Genomic DNA, 18,292 nt, shown 5'->3' with positions numbered 1-18,292 from the left:
CTAGCCGCCGGCACCCGGCGGCTCCTCCCGGCGGCCGGGGCCGCTCGGTACTCCTGCTGCAGCTGGGCACGGGCTGCCGTGGAACAGAGGGAGGGAAAAACAGGAAGAGGGGGAAGAGACAGCAGCCGCCGAACGCCCCTTGCTCCAGCTAAATCTGTGCTGCCGTGTCCAGGTGCTGGTGCCGCGGACGGACACGGAGCCCCCAGCCCGGCCCGCAGCCGCCTTGTCATGCTACCCAAAGTGGAAACGGAGGCCCTGGGACTCGCCCGGTCGAATGGGGAACAGGGGCAGATGCCGGAAAACATGCAAGGTAAGGGGGGAAACGCAGGGCGCTACCCCTCAGCGCACTCTCGGGTTTCCCTCGGCACAGCGCTCCTTCGCCCTGCCAAAAAAGTTTGCGGCAGTTGCTTGCGAGCGGCCTCGCCACGGCCCGCTCCGCGCCCCGCCGAGCCCCTGCCTTCGCGGGCCGGCTTTCAGGGTGGCTTAAGCGGGTACCGAGGGCCAGGGTGCCAGGGCCGAGGCGACGACAAGGCCCTTCTCAGAAGGTGCAAACGGAGCCGAGGAGCCGCCAAGCCTCCGGCGAGCCTACCCTGGGGTGCAGACGTCGGACACTGCCCGGCCCCGCTGCAGATCCAGGGGATCTCTGTCTAATCCCCGTTCCGCGCAAAACTGCCTCGAAGTTTATGGCAGGTGGAGTTACGCGTGGAAGTTCTGGCGAGCACCCCGTGTGTCACACACGGTCCCGAAACGGGACCCGAGGGCTGTGTCCCGCGGGTGCAGCGCCCACAGGTACAGTGCAGGTGGCAGTGACGGTGACGCGATACTTCGCAGGAGCTCTGACTCCGTGGTGGATTCGCGGGGTACCCAGGAAGGCAGAGGGATGCTCGAGCTGGGATGGCGCTAGAAATGTCTGTGGGGTGGAGGGACCGGGCTGTTCTCGGTGCCCCACTCGGGGCCGGAGCGGTATGCGGAGGGAGGAGGCGCAGACCCCGCCGAGGGTCAGCTCCCTGCCTCGGAGCTGGCGCCCGGTATGCCCGCCCCGCCCCGCGAGACTCTCCCGGGGCAGAAACTCCCGTCCCGGCTGCGCTTTAGGAACTATCCCCGCTCCTTTCGGGAGCCTGCTGGGAAGTAGGGGCAGGGTGGGCCGGAGGCTTCGGGGGTGCTGGAGGCGACCCGACCGCCTCTTTCCTCTCCTGTGGAGGAGGCTCCGTGCAAGGGCACGGCGCTCGGAAAACCCCTGCTTTCCCACTTTTTCCTGCGGGGACGGCAACTTCGTCCCAGCGCCAGACCCTGGAGGCGCAACCGCGGGAGCAGAGGGGAGGGCAAGGACCTCCTCCTCCTCCGCCTGCGGCCGCCCTGTGTCCGCCCCACGCCGCTGACAGGCGGCGATCCCCGGCCGTGCCGAGGTGGCTCAGGACGCGTTTTGCCGGCAGTAGGATAATGCTCCCGCGCGCCCCGGTAGCTCCCTTGGGCGCCGGCGTGCAACCCCTTGTCTTGACAAGCCGGGCGGCCTGGCCGGGGGATTCGGGAGAGTCTGACCGCCCCGGTGCACCCGAACTGTGGCAGCCGCAGAGTTAAAGACAAAGAAGTGACATCCTAAGCAGACCAGCGGCGATGCCCAGCGCCCCTCGCCGTGTTCAGCAGTCCTCCGCAGCCACAGTGCTTGCCGAACAGGTCGGAGGTTTAGCGCCAGGGAAGGGGAAGGAAACCGGCTCTGCACAGAGCAGCAGGGTTTCTTCTCGGGAGTAACGGGAGCGGCTGACTGGGCTCCTTGTGGGGGGAGCCCGGCTCGAGCAGGCACGCTCCGTGCTTTCATTCCGCATATTTTAGCCCCCTGTTCCCTCCTGACCGTCGGCTCCTCCCGCCTTTTCCCCGAGCGGCAGAAACTTCAGGCGGCTCCGGCGCGCAGGTTTCACGCCAGCCCCCGGTAGCGGGGCACGCCGGGTCTGCCGGCCGGGCAGACCCTGAGCGCACCCCCCGAGCACGGCGGTCCCGGTTCGAGTCCCTCTGCCGACACATGGACAGCTAAAAAGCGTCTCCCCCGTGGCTGCGGACCTGCTGGCTGCCATAGCCGGCGGTGCCGGCACGCAGCGCTCGCCCTGGCCCGCAGGGCTGGCGGGACACGACGGGCTTGGGAGGCGCGGAGGACCCGGTCGTTCTAACCTGGTTTGGCGAGTAACTAACTTGGATTTCACATGGTGCAAAAGTGCTGGATCTGTGAGAGACAGGTTTAGTCTAGGTAAACATTTTCGGGCTGACGTTGAAAGAAAATTTTAAGGGAAAATATTTACTTTCAATATACAAGTGACAATCTTTTCGTTTTGCTTTTTAAAATCTTGCCCCTGATCATTTTCAGATTTAAATGAATCTTTTCAGTTTGTGATTCCATAAAATAAGGACTAGGCTACAGGCACTCTATAAGTATAAATATGTAGAACATAAAACTTAGAAGCTAATGCGTTTTGTCGCACTTACTAAGTACCATGCAGATTTGCTGATGATGGGAAGTTGGATGTCTCCAAGTAATTTTTTAAAATAAAACTTTTTTCTCCCTATTTTCAGTGGTGTACTTGTTTAAGTAAGATTTCTCTCTAGATGAAAAAGTTGCAGAATATTTGAGTTAGTAATGTAAATTCTAACTGAATATGCTATTTCTCCTTTCCCTCAGTGTCTCAGTTTAAAATGGTGAATTACTCTTATGATGAAGACCTTGAAGAGCTGTGTCCAGTCTGTGGAGACAAAGTGTCTGGGTACCATTATGGACTTCTCACCTGTGAAAGCTGCAAGGTTCTGTACTAATTACTCCATAAAAAACCACAAGTACAGCAAAAATGTTTCAAATATAAGCAGAAAAAAAAGGATAATTAAATAAACCAGATGTATAATATTTTTTGATATGTTATTTTTTATATTTTGATATGTTTCTTAATACATTCACATAAAATAATTAACCACCAAAAAGCTTTAGGATATAGAAGTCTCTTTGAGAGAGACATCTGCACAAATGCAAACAACTTGGACTGTTTTGCATTGTAGTTTTGTCATTGTCTTTTAGTATTTTGCTGTGGTGATGTAGTTCTAGAGCAACTTTCATTGCTAACTGTGCTGAATAGTGGTTTTAGTTGATTTATATCTCTTTTTCTGGAGGATAAAGTAGGAAGATTATCCTTAATGCAGATCAGCTTTGCAAAATCTAATGCAGCTTTCTTAAGATTTTTATTTTCATCCTTCAATATTGCAATGTAGATTTCTGCGATTATAATGACCATGCACTTTTTTCATACAAACTGTAACTGTCAGAGTTCACCTGACAAACAAAGTCAAGTAACCAATTAACATACTGAAAGATGAATATACCTGTGTTAGCCTACTGTGCTATAAGGTTTAAATAACTGTGCATTTATGACAGGTCAGATTTTTCATGTAAAATTTTCTTTAAGGTTTTTTACAGTTATTTAAGCAGTGTACTGTAAGTAGAGCTCCTTTGCCAGAACAATGCCATTTAAAACAGTTGCATGGAAAAATTAACTTAGCCCACTATATTTTCATTTAAAAAATAATCAATGAGAAGTGAATGACAAGCACTTACTATGCCTCCAGCGTGCCCCACTGGGATGTAAAATAGCCAGAGGTACTCTGTACTTCTCTTATCTTTGCAACAGTGTTCCTACTTATTTCATGTAAAACTACTTTAAAAGGGAGACTTTAATAATTCTGCAATGATTAAAGAATACAAAAGGAAGTGGGCAGTGTCACTATTTCTGCCACCAGCGCTAGAAGCACAGAAGGTTACAGCCTCCTTAAAATCTCACCAAGCTTTGATATGAAGTCTATAAAACACAGCACTAGCATAAGAAAATCTCTTCTGGAATCTGGTGGCTTTCTCCTGGGTTCAGCTAACTAATTTAAAATAAACTATGTAACTTTGTAAGTGCTTGAATGGCATCTGAAAATTATTTTACAATGATTTCCATAACATGCTGAATGAAACCCATGTTCAAACAAAACAGGCTAATTTTTGTGTCTATCATACAGGGATTCTTTAAGCGAACAGTCCAGAATAACAAAAGGTACACATGTATAGAAAATCAGAATTGCCAGATTGACAAAACACAGCGAAAACGATGCCCTTACTGTCGATTTCAAAAATGTCTAAGTGTTGGAATGAAATTGGAAGGTAAGAGCCATAGTCTTGCTGATATCTTCAACTATACTATAAATTTATAGGATAAGATGTTAATGCATTGTATTTTATATTAAAAAGTTACATAGTTATGGCTTTGAAATTATAATAAAGGGTTACTTTGTATGGTCAGTGAAATTGTTGCTTTATAAAAAAATCTAAAAAGCAAATGGTAGATCGCTGCCCTTTAGGAACCAGTCAAAACTATAATCCATTTTGTCATATAAGTACATAGTTTGATATTTCAGTCTTTTAAAGTTTGTGAATCAATGGATGTAGACTGAATAGCTTTTTTAAAAGACTTAATTTAGATGAAACATAAAATTTGTAAGAGGTGTCTAGATTAGAAAAAAAATTATTCATTTGCTGTGGAGAGTGATCTGATTTTATTTGTCTTTTATCTATGGTTGGGTTGTTTTGTTTTTTTTATCTATGTTCTTCTTACAACAAGGCAGAACACAAAGAAACAGATAAAATAAGGGTTTTTCTCACACTGACTTGCCTTTGAGACTAAGGAACTAAATAATCTCTGAAGTTGTGTCCTATATTTTTGTGATGCTACACCTGCAAGGCTATTGCGGTTGAAAAAGGATAAGGCATTTTGAAGCACACTTTTTGACTTCATTTCACTTTCTCATCTACACAGAACAATGAAAAGTGTACAATACCCTTTGAGATAACCAAATTCAAAAGTATCAACTTGAATTTGTGAATCATACATGGTTCATTCTAACTTTGATATATAAAATATTAAAATTTAGATTTCACAGCGTATGACATTTCCTTGACCAAGGACAAGCTCCTAAATTCCTTACTGTTACAACTGTATGAAATGACATTTACCCTAGACACTTAAGCAGAAAAAATCAGGCCAAGGAGGAAAACTGTAAGCCATGAAGGGAACCAGAAAGGATAAGAGCCAGTCACCAGGCTCTGGCAAAGGGAAGCTGTTGATATAACTGAAGATAAACAGAAAAATCAGCCTCCTGCAGTTTGATTGATTCAATAGAGTTGTATTTGCCCACAAGACTGAGCTAGCACTGACACACTGCACTAAACATCCTGAATCATCGCATGTGCTTCTAAATTCAAACAGTACAATTACAGGACATGTGGAATTCTTTGGTCATTGCTGAAGAAGGATAAAATACATTTATCTACTCCTACTTTTAACTCCTCTTCCTTGCTGACAATGATACAAGACCAAATTTTGTCTTCTGTCATTACACAATGTTCGCCTTAAATTTAAGTAGGATTTATGCAAGAGCACTTGCCAATCCAATTTGGCTCGCAGTTTTTAATTGCAGGGTACCTGTGAGGATACTGTGTATACAGATTTAGAATCAATTACATCTACTAGTGATATAATTAATTTCATGCATTTTGTTTAAAGTCAACATTCAGCAGTAATATTGGCAGCTCATTTTTTCCTACAAATTCAAGCAAAACATCTGTAGTTTTAAAGGTACTGCAGAAAAGATACTTTAGCTTCCTTATCTACACATCCATACAACTTATTTTCCCTTGTTTAGAAAATTGGAAGAACATGTATTCTCTTAATTGTAAATACCTGTGACACTTATATGTGTGTTTCCCTGTTAGTGATATATATAGCCTTAAAAGTCTATTTCATAAATTACCATGGACCAAAAAAAATCATTAAACGTTAAAGCCCTTATGATAAGGTACAGTATTATGCGTATCTAGCATTCATAATAAATTTTTAATGTCCTACTAATCCCTAAGATAAAAAGCTCAAGAACTTAACCTCCAGCAATCTCAGCAGTCTCAATGTGTCACCAGGCTGTCAAAGGTTCCTTTCAATCTAATTGCCGTTGGGCAAGGTGGGCTTGGTGAAAGCTCCTCACGAGTCCATTACATATATCCCATGGTGACAGACACTGCGGTGACAGAGACCACCAGTATGACTCCCAAGGCAGCTGTTGAGTAGGATTTGTTTTAATTATTTCTAATTCCAGAGATATTATAAGCCAGAACAGTGTCAATAGTTTCTGTTTCATTTCTATCTTCCACACAGAAGGCAGCAAGCTGACAGCTTTCTCTCTGCACATTCCAACTGCAGCTAAACATTTCCATAGAGCTCAGCTAACTAGAAATCTCAAAGTTTTCTATCAACCTGGACAGAATCATCAAAAGGAAATGCTTCCTTTTTGCCAAGAGAAATGTATTCATCTTTGTGACTACTGAACATTTCACAATTTACATTTCAGATGTTTTGCTGTGGTGGAAGGCAGTAATGGAATGATTATAATGAGACAATGTGGTCTGCTGGATACGTCTCAGACAAATTCTGGACTTCAGCCCTTGTTTCTTAATGACATAGTAGCTTGTTATAAACCCATATGTACATTGAGATTTCCACATGATCCCATAGCAGGTGTGAAATTCCTGTAGCCATCCATTGTGTTTGTCCCTGTGTCCTAATCAATGTACAGAGAAGTCCTTCTTTGTTAGTAATATATGCATGTGACATTTAAATCACTAGGAAAAAGTGACATTTGTTAAGTCAAAATAAATCCTTTTCCTTAGGAATAAAAGTGCAACTCTAAATTTTGAAAAAAAAAAAAAAAAGAGTTACATTTTTACATTTCTGCTCTTTCCTAATATATATTTGATTAAGAATGTCGATTCCAAGTGTTAATAATTTACTTCCTCCTTTCTGCTGACAGCTGTGCGAGCTGACCGAATGCGTGGCGGTCGAAACAAGTTTGGACCAATGTACAAGAGAGACAGGGCATTGAAGCAGCAGAAGAAAGCTCTTATCAGAGCAAATGGACTGAAACTGGAAGCCATGACTCAGGTGATCCAAGCAATGCCAACCGACCTGACAATATCCTCTGCAATCCAGAACATCCATTCAGCTTCTAAAGGCCTACCTCTGAACCATACTGCCTTGCCTCCTACAGACTATGACAGGAGTCCCTTTGTCACCTCTCCCATCAGCATGACAATGCCACCCCACGGCAGTTTGCAAGGCTACCAAACCTATGGCCACTTTCCAAGCCGTGCTATCAAGTCCGAGTACCCTGACCCTTACACTAGCTCACCAGAGTCAATAATGGGCTACTCATACATGGATAGTTATCAAACAAGCTCACCAGCAAGTATCCCACATCTGATATTGGAACTCCTGAAATGTGAGCCTGATGAGCCACAAGTCCAAGCTAAAATCATGGCATATCTGCAGCAAGAGCAAGCCAACAGAAGCAAACATGAGAAGCTCAACACGTTCGGGCTTATGTGTAAAATGGCTGACCAAACCCTCTTCTCCATTGTTGAGTGGGCTAGGAGTAGCATCTTCTTTAGAGAACTTAAGGTAGGTAGCAATTTTACATTATATTATCATTCAGTCAAGAAAAAAATTACTATTTCTTAAAATCTTGTACTTCAAGCAGGAAAGCGTGGGTTTTGTTTTCTCCCCCCAAAGCATCTCATTCTTTATTTATTTGGCTTGAAGTAGGCAGACTATTAAAAGGAAAAAATTGCTGCTGACTTCCATCTGAGCCTGTAATTAGCTGTAGCAAAGAGATTCAACATTCAGTTCAGCTTTTCTGTGCTTCAGTATTTATCACAACTATTGTCAACATTCATAGGGCCTCACATAATTCTACTCCTTCCCTGTCAGTATCGCTCATTGTCTGGCTTGTACTCAGGGTTGTAAGCACACCTGTTTCACCATTCCACATTAATTTAGGTAATTATTTCATTACTTTATTTAACATATGGGGAAATGCCATTTCTGTCCATCTCTATTTACACTTTATATGAGTCCATATTTGGAATATTCAGTTTCTCGATGGGATATTATTTTATGCACTCCCGTGTGTATAATTAACTGTGCAGGCTGAAACCTAAGCAGGATATACACAGAACAGAAAGCAAGGAGGAAGTAGAGACCTCAAGGACTCCTTTTGGTTCTCATCACCACTGATACATGAGGGATTCCTTTAGTCTAGGATGCTACAATGACCTCTAGGCTCTTATTTTTGCTGGAGCACCCAGGAAATCCTCATGCACAGCTTTCTGGTGGACAGAAATTCCCTCATGTATATTCTTCAGACTTATTGTTAAAGCAGCTCTGTGGTCCGTTATGAGCAGGTCTGAAATTTTAAGCCAGAAATTTGAGATCAGAAAATATATATGAACTACAGTTTTCAACCACTGTCTTGATACAGAAATCAGCTCTGGAAAGAATAATTTTCAGTCTCAAAAAACCCTCAAGATGGTGAACTCAACTCACATCTGAATTTCCCTCTTACATTGCTAGTTACTGTATCTGGCTGCTACAGAGAGATGTTTTTGCAATGAGTATTTGCTACTGAAATCTGTAAAGTTTTGTGACCGCCTGTAATTTCTGACTACTTTCAAGCTAAGAGAAAATAACTCAGTTTCCAAATATAACAATTACTGCAGGATTTCAGTGAGAATTGAATCTACATGAGTTAAGAGCACAAAAGGGAGATCCACTGAGAAGTTCCACTCAGAGAGCTTCCCACAACAGTACGTCTGTCATGACCATAAGGACGTGGATATATGACATAAAGTCAGATTACAAGAAAAGCTGTATATGCTGCATATGCAACTCCAGCTTCTCTCCATTTTTTGGTGAGAATGATTGTGGGGATCATTAAAAGCTCAGTCTATTCAAAGAGAAAGACAAGAGGAAGTTTACTCAGAGAGGAAAACCAAAATGCATTAAAGAGAGGAAAAGACTGTCACATGTTTGCTATCTCAGTTGTATACAATTCTGTAGTCAGCTATAAGCCATGCTACTCATTTTAAATAATTTAAAAATTGAAATTGAGAACATGTTATATTTCCAATAGACTATGTGGTAAATATCTGAGACCAGATCTTTCTATCCATATGCTGGGGAGTACTTTAGTCTAGAGTAAAGTACTCTAGAGTTAAAAATTACTGTCATGCATATACCTTTCAGTGTACAAATTTTTAAGTTACAATCTGCCCTAAAATTCAATTTATGATTAAAGTGACAAATTTTGTAAGCATTCAACATGCTACACTGGGAACAGTTTTAAAGATAGCCTTCACCTCCAATTCAGCCTGGACTGTATTCCTCAACCAACCTGTGTTTACAAGTATGTACACAAAAGATGCAGAAATTTGTTTATGAAAATTCTGACCAATCTGTCCTGGTTCTGGATGTATTATACATTGCCATGTACACACAGGCTTCTGGATATACACATATTCCAAAAATTTGCTACATAGAGCCTTTGGCTCAGAAACTGATTTTCACACTTTTGTAGAAGGCATTGCTTTCACCTTATTGTTTGTACCCTTTGTATCTTGGAAGTTTCGAGGTCAGAGAGTTTCGTACCATCTGGCATATCCAGACTATTTTTTTAGCTGGGAAAGATCAACAAAATTGCACAGCATTCCAGAACAATAAAAACTCATTCAGAAATCCATCCACATCCAAAATTTAGGGACCAGGTTATACACAGTGCTAAGAACTTTAAGCTTTTCAATTCCAAAAGCATGTTTAGATCAGACCCTACTTTTTTAACAGCACTGGGTAACAACATCTCTCTTTTCAGTTGAGGAGACAAGAACAGTATTAAACAAAAGATTTCCAAACGTTTCCTGAATGCAGCTCTCTTCTATCCATCCATGATTTCTGGTTCTTCTGATCAAAGTAGCAAAAGCAGCTATTTCAGATTGCTCCACAGGACAGGAATACCTGTGGGAGAGGGTAAAAAAACAAAAAGCCACCTAAGGATATGGCATATTTTAAATGCAGAGGAAGGGGAGGCAATTGTGATAAAGATGCAGTTAGGTTTTCAGAACAGCTAACTTTGTTCCCTATCTGTTCACAGCTGGGAAGTATGTATTTGCTCAAAAAGATATTTTACTCTTATTCCTATCTGTCTAAATAACTGAATATTGAGATGTCTTTCAGATAAGACAAGTATATTAGAGATCTCTGGGACTAAAATTTTAAATTACTCAAATAATTAAACAGTACAAAATTATAAATGTGGTTTGTATGCAATTCATCTTGGCTTTGTCATGGTGAGTGATTCTTTGCACAACTGGCTGTGAGTTACTAGGCAGCACGTTTACAATTATTTTTCACTTCATTCAAAATTTTGTCTTACACTCTTGTCTCTTTAATTAATATAAAGGAGCAATCATTTTCCTTTCTGCTAAATGTAGAGATTTGTAGTTAGCAGAATTCAGGGGGAGGATATGGTAAAAAATGCTCTCCCACTTGATCAGTGGTTTAGAACACATTTACCCTAGAGACAGTAACAAAAACCCACCACTGAGCTAAAGCTTTTAAGTTTCCCTTGTTTCTTTCCTTTTGACTGCAGATTTCTTTTTTAAAGATATCTCAAATGAAAAAAAAAATCTGTTTTAAAACTTCATTCTCTGAAGCTTTTACCAGTTTAAGCTTATCACAGTCTTCTCACTTGTTGATCTACAAATTTTCATTGCCTGTTTTGGAATATGTTACACATAAAAGGGAAAAATATTGACTGTGTAGAACTACCCACAGCATGCACTGCATTTGAATATGACCTGTGTATGGATTTGAGTATGTAATTTAAGGGTAATTTTCACACTTGCTGAGGAGCAGATCCTCTCATCTTCATGTAGGATATCAGAAACTAATGGAAAAATTAAAGAAGCCAACTAGTCAGGATTAATAATAATGTCAGAGTAAGATCCAAAGCAGCCAATTGCAATCCAGTAAATTTGAATTTAACACCTGCTAAAATCTCAAACATCCCTATATGTCTTGTAAAGTCAGAATACTTTGTAAGGAATAATGAAGCCATAAATTCTGAGGGTTGATGTTATGCATTACTTTTTTATTCCTAATGAGCTATATTTCTGTTCAGTTCTTTATACACAGATGAAATAACACAGAGGCAACATCCCAAGAGACTCAGGATAATAGTAATAGTAATAGTAATAGTAATAGTAATAGTAATTCATAGTAAAGAAGGCCTTTGTTTGCTATTCTGGAGTTGTTGAAAGCTCAGTAAATATAAAAGTAAGATATATCCATCTTATCCTCAGCTAAGAAAACTCAGGAATGCCCTGGGGATGTTAGATTTGTTGCCAGCTATCTTAGTCAGGTGAAAGGTCTTTGTAAAAAGCTAAAAAGAAAATATTGCAAGAGCTTCTAGAGTCCAAAGGCTGCCTGCCCCCAGGGAAGGATGCAGAGAGCTTCTCTGGACTGGTCTTTCCTCATCAGCCCACATCAGGGTAATTCAAAGACTGCTTCCAGAGCCAACTATTCCTCAACCCACAAAAGAAAGCAGTCTCTGCTGGAGCAGGAGAAACACACGACCTGCATTGTAGAACAGTCCTCAGGATACTTTCTTCTGGCTGAGGATCAGAAAAAATCAACTAAATGTTAATAGTTACAAAAAAGGCACTAAAAGAATGGTGACTCACAAAAACCCCTACCTTTCCTTATTTGGCTATTTTAGTGAGGATGTCACAGGTCAAAGTACCATGTAAGCACAAACCTTGTAGTGAATGATTGCAGGAAGAGCCAGTGCACTTCATGGTAAAGAAGCTCATCCTACAATTATTCACTGAGTTTGCAAATTTAGACCATTCACTGATGTCAGACTGTATCAGTCTCAAGCCAGATTTCTTGCTGTAAGTATAAATTTGCTCATGCTCACATTAGCATTAGCTATGGTCTTCAAAGAAACTGTGGTTTAATCACATATCTCCAAAGCACCCTATAGATACTTGCACTGTACATGGCATCACAGATATTTTGGCAGCTCATAAACTAACAAAGGCCTAGCTTTGTGTTACATATTCCCCAGAAGTGCAACTATATTATCAGAGTTTCAACTTATTTCTGTAAGTGTGAACTTAATGTGAATAGCATTAACAGAACTCCTGAAGGCTCTTAATTTTTTCTGTGAAACCAATTTAGATAGATGTAATAATGTAATACTCTATATATCAGCTTTAATTTCAAATTTCAGTCCATATGTAGTTGAGTATCAAGAAATGCACTGAAAATAAGGAATTATAGTACAGAAATCCAATTATTACATGGAATTAGCACAGAATAGCAAAAAAATAGTTTTGGGTTTTGCTGGGGTTTGTTTTTTGAGAAAAAAGATCAGCAGTGAAATACCTTAAAAATTTTCAAGATGATGAAAGGTTGATATATTATTAAGACTTCAGTAATCAAGTGCAATTTGATAACTTGAAGTGCTTTTGGACTTTGTAGTGTTTGTTTATCAGGACAAGAAATGCAAATCACATAGCTGATGAAATAAAATTTCTGCTGTGTTCTTTCGGTCAGACAGCTGCCAGAAACAGAGGTCCAGGACTACAGTTGGGATCAGTAATCAGATTAGTTAATATGTTTTCATGTGTAACTGCTGATTTTTAGTCGGGCTTCAGTGTATCTAGATCTAAGAAAAATATTCCTCAAACTTTTAAAAATATAGAGGAACACGTTGTTAGAATGGACTTTCTTGTGATCTTCTGGCTCTTCTCTGGACAAAGGTGTGACCAAACATTTTATTTCAGCGTGCAGGCATGTGATTTTGCAGCTTTTCTGAACAGTTTGTTCAGTGCCGGCACATTTTTTAGGCATAAAGAGAAAGACGACATTCTCTTATGCCCTTCCATGTCAGAGCTGGTACTTCAGTTTCACTCTGGTGTAGGATGTTATCACCCCTGATAGCAGGAGACTGAGTTTAGTCTCTCTGGATTTAGTAATTTTCTGTCTAATACTCAGTTAAGCATCGTGTTGTGACTAAGAACCATGTTCCATGTAGGTGTTTTTGGAAACACTTCCACTTCTGCACCTGCCCCCAGCAGCTCAACAGCAAAGTTGCCCAGGTTGCCGTGAACAGCTGTGGTGCAATAACAAAGTTTTGTTACTTACAGGGAAAATTTGAGCAAGTAACAATTCAAAAAGCTGCCAGCCCTAAGTAGAGATGTAATAGCCTGACTTATGGACATAAGGAATTACATAGCTACAGCCACTCCTGCTACAAGTCCTGAAACAGATACTGAGTTAATCTGAGTTTGAGGCATTGGTTACACAAAACAGAAGTTTAATATTACAGTTTAATTGTTTTCCTTCAAAATGTAAGCTTCCAATTTAAGTTTGACAATTGCCAGAAGTGACACAGAAAGATTACTTGTGTGTGTTAGCAAATGTATATCACATTGCTGTAGGGCGAGATGAAAAACCAGTGCTCTTTAGATCTTGCATGCTGAGTAGTCCAAAGGGATGTTAAAGTTAACTCCAACAATAACTGCTGCACTAAGAAACTGAACAGGGACTGCTCAGCCATGTTCACAGTCTTTTGTATTTTTAGACAATTTTTATCTGTTACTTTCTGCTGTGAAGGCCTGGTCATTTTGCCAAATGATAGAGAGCTTTACACAAGGAAAATTAAAACAATTCCAGTCTCTTGGAAAAATCAGATATATTGCCTGATTTCACATAGTAAGGTCACATTTTTATTTTCAGCATGATAGATCTTCACTTGCAAAGATCTCCAGTCTGCAAGTTTTTGCTCCCCAAAAAAATCCCCAAAACAGTTTTTTTTTCCATCTGCAAAATATGACGTTTTGTATAACTAGGTTGTAGATCTAATTGAAGGAAGAGAACTTGTTTCGTTCTGATCCAGAGTGTTTGTATGGTACCTGTATCACTCAGAACCAGCACTTGTATACAATACCTGTATCATATTTCTGCTCTAGGGGATGTCTCCCAGTTACAGTGCAAGTTTGCTTCTGTACATTTATCAAGGGTGGTCAGATTTAAGGATGTTTGTTGGAACCTTGAAAACTGAGAATTTTAGACATTCATGGTTCAAAAAAATGTTCTTCTGTTAACCTGTAGCCTTTAGGATCACCCGCAGTAAGGATGAAATCCCAGCCATACTGAAGTTGCTTACAGACTTCCTAGTAAGCCCTGCTGAAGCTGCATCATTTAAATAGATGTTCTTCTATACCGCCATATGAAAGCCTTGGAGAAGTACAACATCTGAACAAAACATACCTAGGAGAGGGACAAACTCTCACAAGTGTAGTTCCTCACCATGAATGTCGTTGGTGTTGCCTCTAGTAGCACCACAAAAATGTTTTCCACAACACTCAGTCGTCAGACTCATTATTGGAGAGAAGACCTAAAGCTGAGAGCTTTCAACCTGTGCTGCAAATCACAGGATTACTCAGAACAGGTTGGACACCCTATACAGCTGTATAAGCACAGGAACATCCTAAAGGACTTAAGTAGTTTCCATTCCAGCACAGTTTTATTCAGAGCTAATGTCGGCTAAATCACATCACAGCATCTCAGCCCGTTACAAAATCGATTTAAACATTTGCTCTGCGCGTGCCACAGAAAGCGCGGGGCACGGCAGCACCATGGCCTCAGCCTCACTGAGGGGCAGAGGCCGCCATCCCCCCCAGGACTATCCCACTCCACCTTCCTCAAGGGAGCCTTGGGGTCCCCAGGGACATGGCAGCATCGGAAGGGACGAGACAAGAGCACGTAGCAGCAGTGAGGGAGCCCAGGGCCTAGGCTGGAGCTTGAATAGCACCGTGGATGAGGCCCAGGTGGGCCATGAGGGGCGCTGGGGCTGGCAGGTGAGGCGAGGGGCTGTGCCCCGCGCAGGCATCAGCAAATAACAGGCGAGAAAAGCTGAAAGAAGCGGCTAACTCCAGCCACGGCTCTGCTCCTCTGAGGGGGCCGAGCGCAGGGGTCGGGGCAGGCGGCCCGAGATGCGGCTGTGCGCTCCAGGGCGGCTGCAGCGGGCAGGGCACGGCACGGCAGGGCAGGGCAGGGCAGGGCAGGGCTGGGTGTGTGGCGGGGTCCGGGCAGGGCAGGGCAGCCCCAGGCCCAGCTTCGAGGGGCTCCAGCGGCTCTCCCGGGGAAGGGCCCGGTCGCTCCCCTGCCTCCCCCTCGAGTGTCTGCAGCGGGCTGTGCGTCCTTCGCCAGCCCGGCCGCGGCTCCCGTGTGACACGGGGACAGGGACACGGGGACAGGGACACGGGGACAGGGACACGGAGCCGCGGGTGCCAGGTGCTCTCCGCAGCGGTGCCGCCCTTACTCAGCCTGACCGCCCTGCAGCACCCAGGGCGGGGAAAGCCTTGCTGCTGACAGGTGAACCACCAGTTAGTTTTGCTCTAACATTTCCCCAAATCCAACCGCTTTCAGTAAAGTTGAAAGGCACGCATCAAATTTTCCCCTAAAGTATTCTTTATTTGTTATTTTGAAATAGGGACTGAAAGTTGCTACTGGCAGCACTACAGGCACATTTTCAGTGCAACCGCAGAAGAAACAAAAGGGGAGATTTAAGAAGGAATGAAGAAAAACTAAGAAAGTGATGAAATATAGTGCAGGTGGGAAAGTGAAGATGTAATTTTATGTAGACGTTCTCAGTGTCTTTTTTCCACTTCTGTAACCTGTGGAAGTTCAGTTATAGATGGTTAGGGAAACATCAGCGTAATCTGGGGAAAAAAAAATTAACACTGTGTCTTGAAAACACCCCACTCATTAAAGCAACCATTACTGACAAAAAAGGATAAATTTGTAAAATAAAATGCCAAGTAACCATACTGCAGTGAAAAAGGAAATTTCATTTTGTCTGATTCTGGAGTTTTCTATCATACTCATCACTTGGAGAGGGAAAGAAACTAAAATCTGGTTTTGAAAATTCAGAAATAGAAAAATGTTTTTTGCATCTAAATACAGCTCTTGCATTTGTTGAAAGAAAAGTTACTTTGATATTTGTTGCTAAATAAAATCTTGGATCAAGTAAAATTAATTTTTAAAAATTAGTTAAGGCAACAATAAACACAGGAAATATACATGAATAAAGTGTTCTAAAAGTCAGGCAACTCTTTTAAGACTATAAATATCACCTAAGCAAGGCCACTATAATTAGCAAAGGGTGAACAAAAGAAGACATCCAGAAATAGATGGGGAGGGGGGAGGCTGGGAGGGTGAAATGTCTTGGTTAACCTTATTTGAGTGTTCTTTCCATAGCATAGGAAATGGTTCCAGCTAGCTCATGAGTTCTGTTGGTATTAACTGATTTTGAAAGGACATTTCCACGTTGTCTCTATGCCAAGGAAATTCTTTTACTGGTGTGTTCCCTGAGTACAGGAAACATCACCCTGACTAAGTGACACTGAATGTGTATCTTTATTCTGGTGTTACAGTCAACACTGTCTCTTTGTTTCATCTGGATGCCTTTTGGTATTTATTGGGGAATACTTACTGCAGTCTCCCGGTTTGTCCTGAGTAATGAGCACACTGGTGGTGCTGAGTCATAATCCCTCACCACTCAAGAAGCAGCTTTCTGCATCTCTCAGGCAACTGATTAGTCTGAGGGATGATCCAGCATTTTAGGGAGGCAGAGACAGGGCTGTCTGGTAATGCTTATCTGCTTCATCCCTCTTCAAGGTATGAGCAGAAAAGACTAACAGTGATGGGAACCTTCCTTGTCTCCATGCTATGGCCAGAATTTGCTGTGCAAGGAAATAAATATGTACCTATAACTGCTTGCTCTCCTAAACAGAGAGCTGAAAAAAATCAACCTTGTATATAGTATTTTTCAGTGTAAGCCAGGCTCTGCTTATGGACCCAGTCTTGTACAGCATATCAGAAAAAGCTTTACTGTAACCAAAGAGAATTTTGTCCAAATAAGAAGTGAAACTTAAGATCTTGAATACTGTAACTCCATTTTCACTCATAGCATTTGCCAGTTTTCTGTTTTCTTCTATAAAGCTGCCTGTGTCAAACATTTAAGTTTCATTTGCAACGTGTTACTTCTAAATGCCTTATTTGTTACCTACTTTATCTTCTTTTCCTTTCTCTCTTCTGGGAATTGTGCTAATGCCACGGCTGCTACATAGGCAGCAGTAACTACAATTATTTCGGGCTCCAGTGACCTTTTCCTTCAATCAGTCAGTGGTTTCAGTGACAAGCCCTCAAAATCTTCATGCACCTTTTTTGGAAAAGATGGAAATATTTGAGAAAAAGGTTCACGGTGTGTGGGTCATACAGGCCAGCAGTCACCATATTGATATTTCCGGAGCTCAGTAAAAATCACAATAAAACCACAAAGTTATTTAATCCTAAGTATTACCTTTCCTTCAGGTAACAGCAAAAACATGTAAAAAGAGTAACAGGTGACAATTGCCCAAAGTTTCTGTTTCTGCTCCCATTTGTCTGTGCAGTGGTTTAGGGCAATAAAAACCCCGTCCTTAGAATTGTGGGAGATGGCAGGGATGCAGTAGATTGGCTGCTAGGAGACATGAGACTAAATTAGGTGATGGTGCAAATAATCCAGTGTGCAACTGGAAGTCAAAACTAACGTGTAGCTCATACCCAGGTCGCTATAGCATAAAATAGTTTCAGTTTCTTTTCTGACAACTCCACAGTCACTGATGTACCTTTTATCTGCACATGGAGAGAAGAGCAGGACAGAGAAAGCCGACTGCTCTCAAACAAATTTGTTTGGGTTAGTACATATCATACTCATGAAAAACAAGAACAGGCAATCTGGTTTTGTTTTCTGCATCTGAGGCCAAGACATGGATTGTCCTAACACTATCTGGAATATTTGCCATATTGCTAAGATTCTACCTGTACTTTCAAGTCTTTGAGAAATCCAAAATTGCTGTAAGGAGTAGCACTGCCTTTCTGATACAGAACTTGGAAAATAATGGTCCTTGCTTATAAACAACAGTGAATAAACAAAAGTGAATAAACAACACAAATATTAACAACAGCAACAATAGTAACAACTTTAAGCAGAAAGAAACACATGACAATTGCTTTACATGGTCCATAGTTTGGACCCATCATTCACAAGATAAGTTCTCGTTTGGCAAGCGTGGTCAAGGACAATGCTGTCTCCTGACTAGGAATGAACTTTCAGGGAGAGTGTTCCCAGTAGGAAGGGTTAGACCTCAAAGCCAGTATTTACATGAGTAGCTCATTTGGTAACGTTGAACCACATTTATTTTTAATTTGCATGCTTCTCCTTTAAGTCATACCCTTCTCCTCTTGACTTCAGTGGGAGCTCCACATGTTTTGCCTTTTGATTC

General features: G+C 42.0%; 1 protein-coding gene across 1 annotated transcript in view; it reads left to right on the top strand.

The window, feature by feature from the left end:
• Positions 1–18,292, top strand: part of NR5A2 (nuclear receptor subfamily 5 group A member 2) — an 88,536-nt gene that overhangs the window by 9,651 nt on the left and 60,593 nt on the right. The window contains exons 2-5 of the mRNA XM_014885608.2: positions 173–310; positions 2,669–2,787; positions 4,036–4,177; positions 6,874–7,520. Coding sequence (XP_014741094.1) covers positions 173–310; positions 2,669–2,787; positions 4,036–4,177; positions 6,874–7,520 — 1,046 coding nt within the window. The remainder of the gene's footprint in view (positions 1–172; positions 311–2,668; positions 2,788–4,035; positions 4,178–6,873; positions 7,521–18,292) is intronic.

This window comes from Sturnus vulgaris, chromosome 9, assembly GCF_052056855.1.
Source record: "Sturnus vulgaris isolate bStuVul1 chromosome 9, bStuVul1.hap1, whole genome shotgun sequence".
In the NCBI taxonomy this organism is placed as follows: Eukaryota; Metazoa; Chordata; class Aves; order Passeriformes; family Sturnidae; genus Sturnus; species Sturnus vulgaris.
The sequence above is the reverse complement of the archived record's forward strand: the minus strand, read 5'-3'. Positions and strand labels throughout refer to the sequence as shown.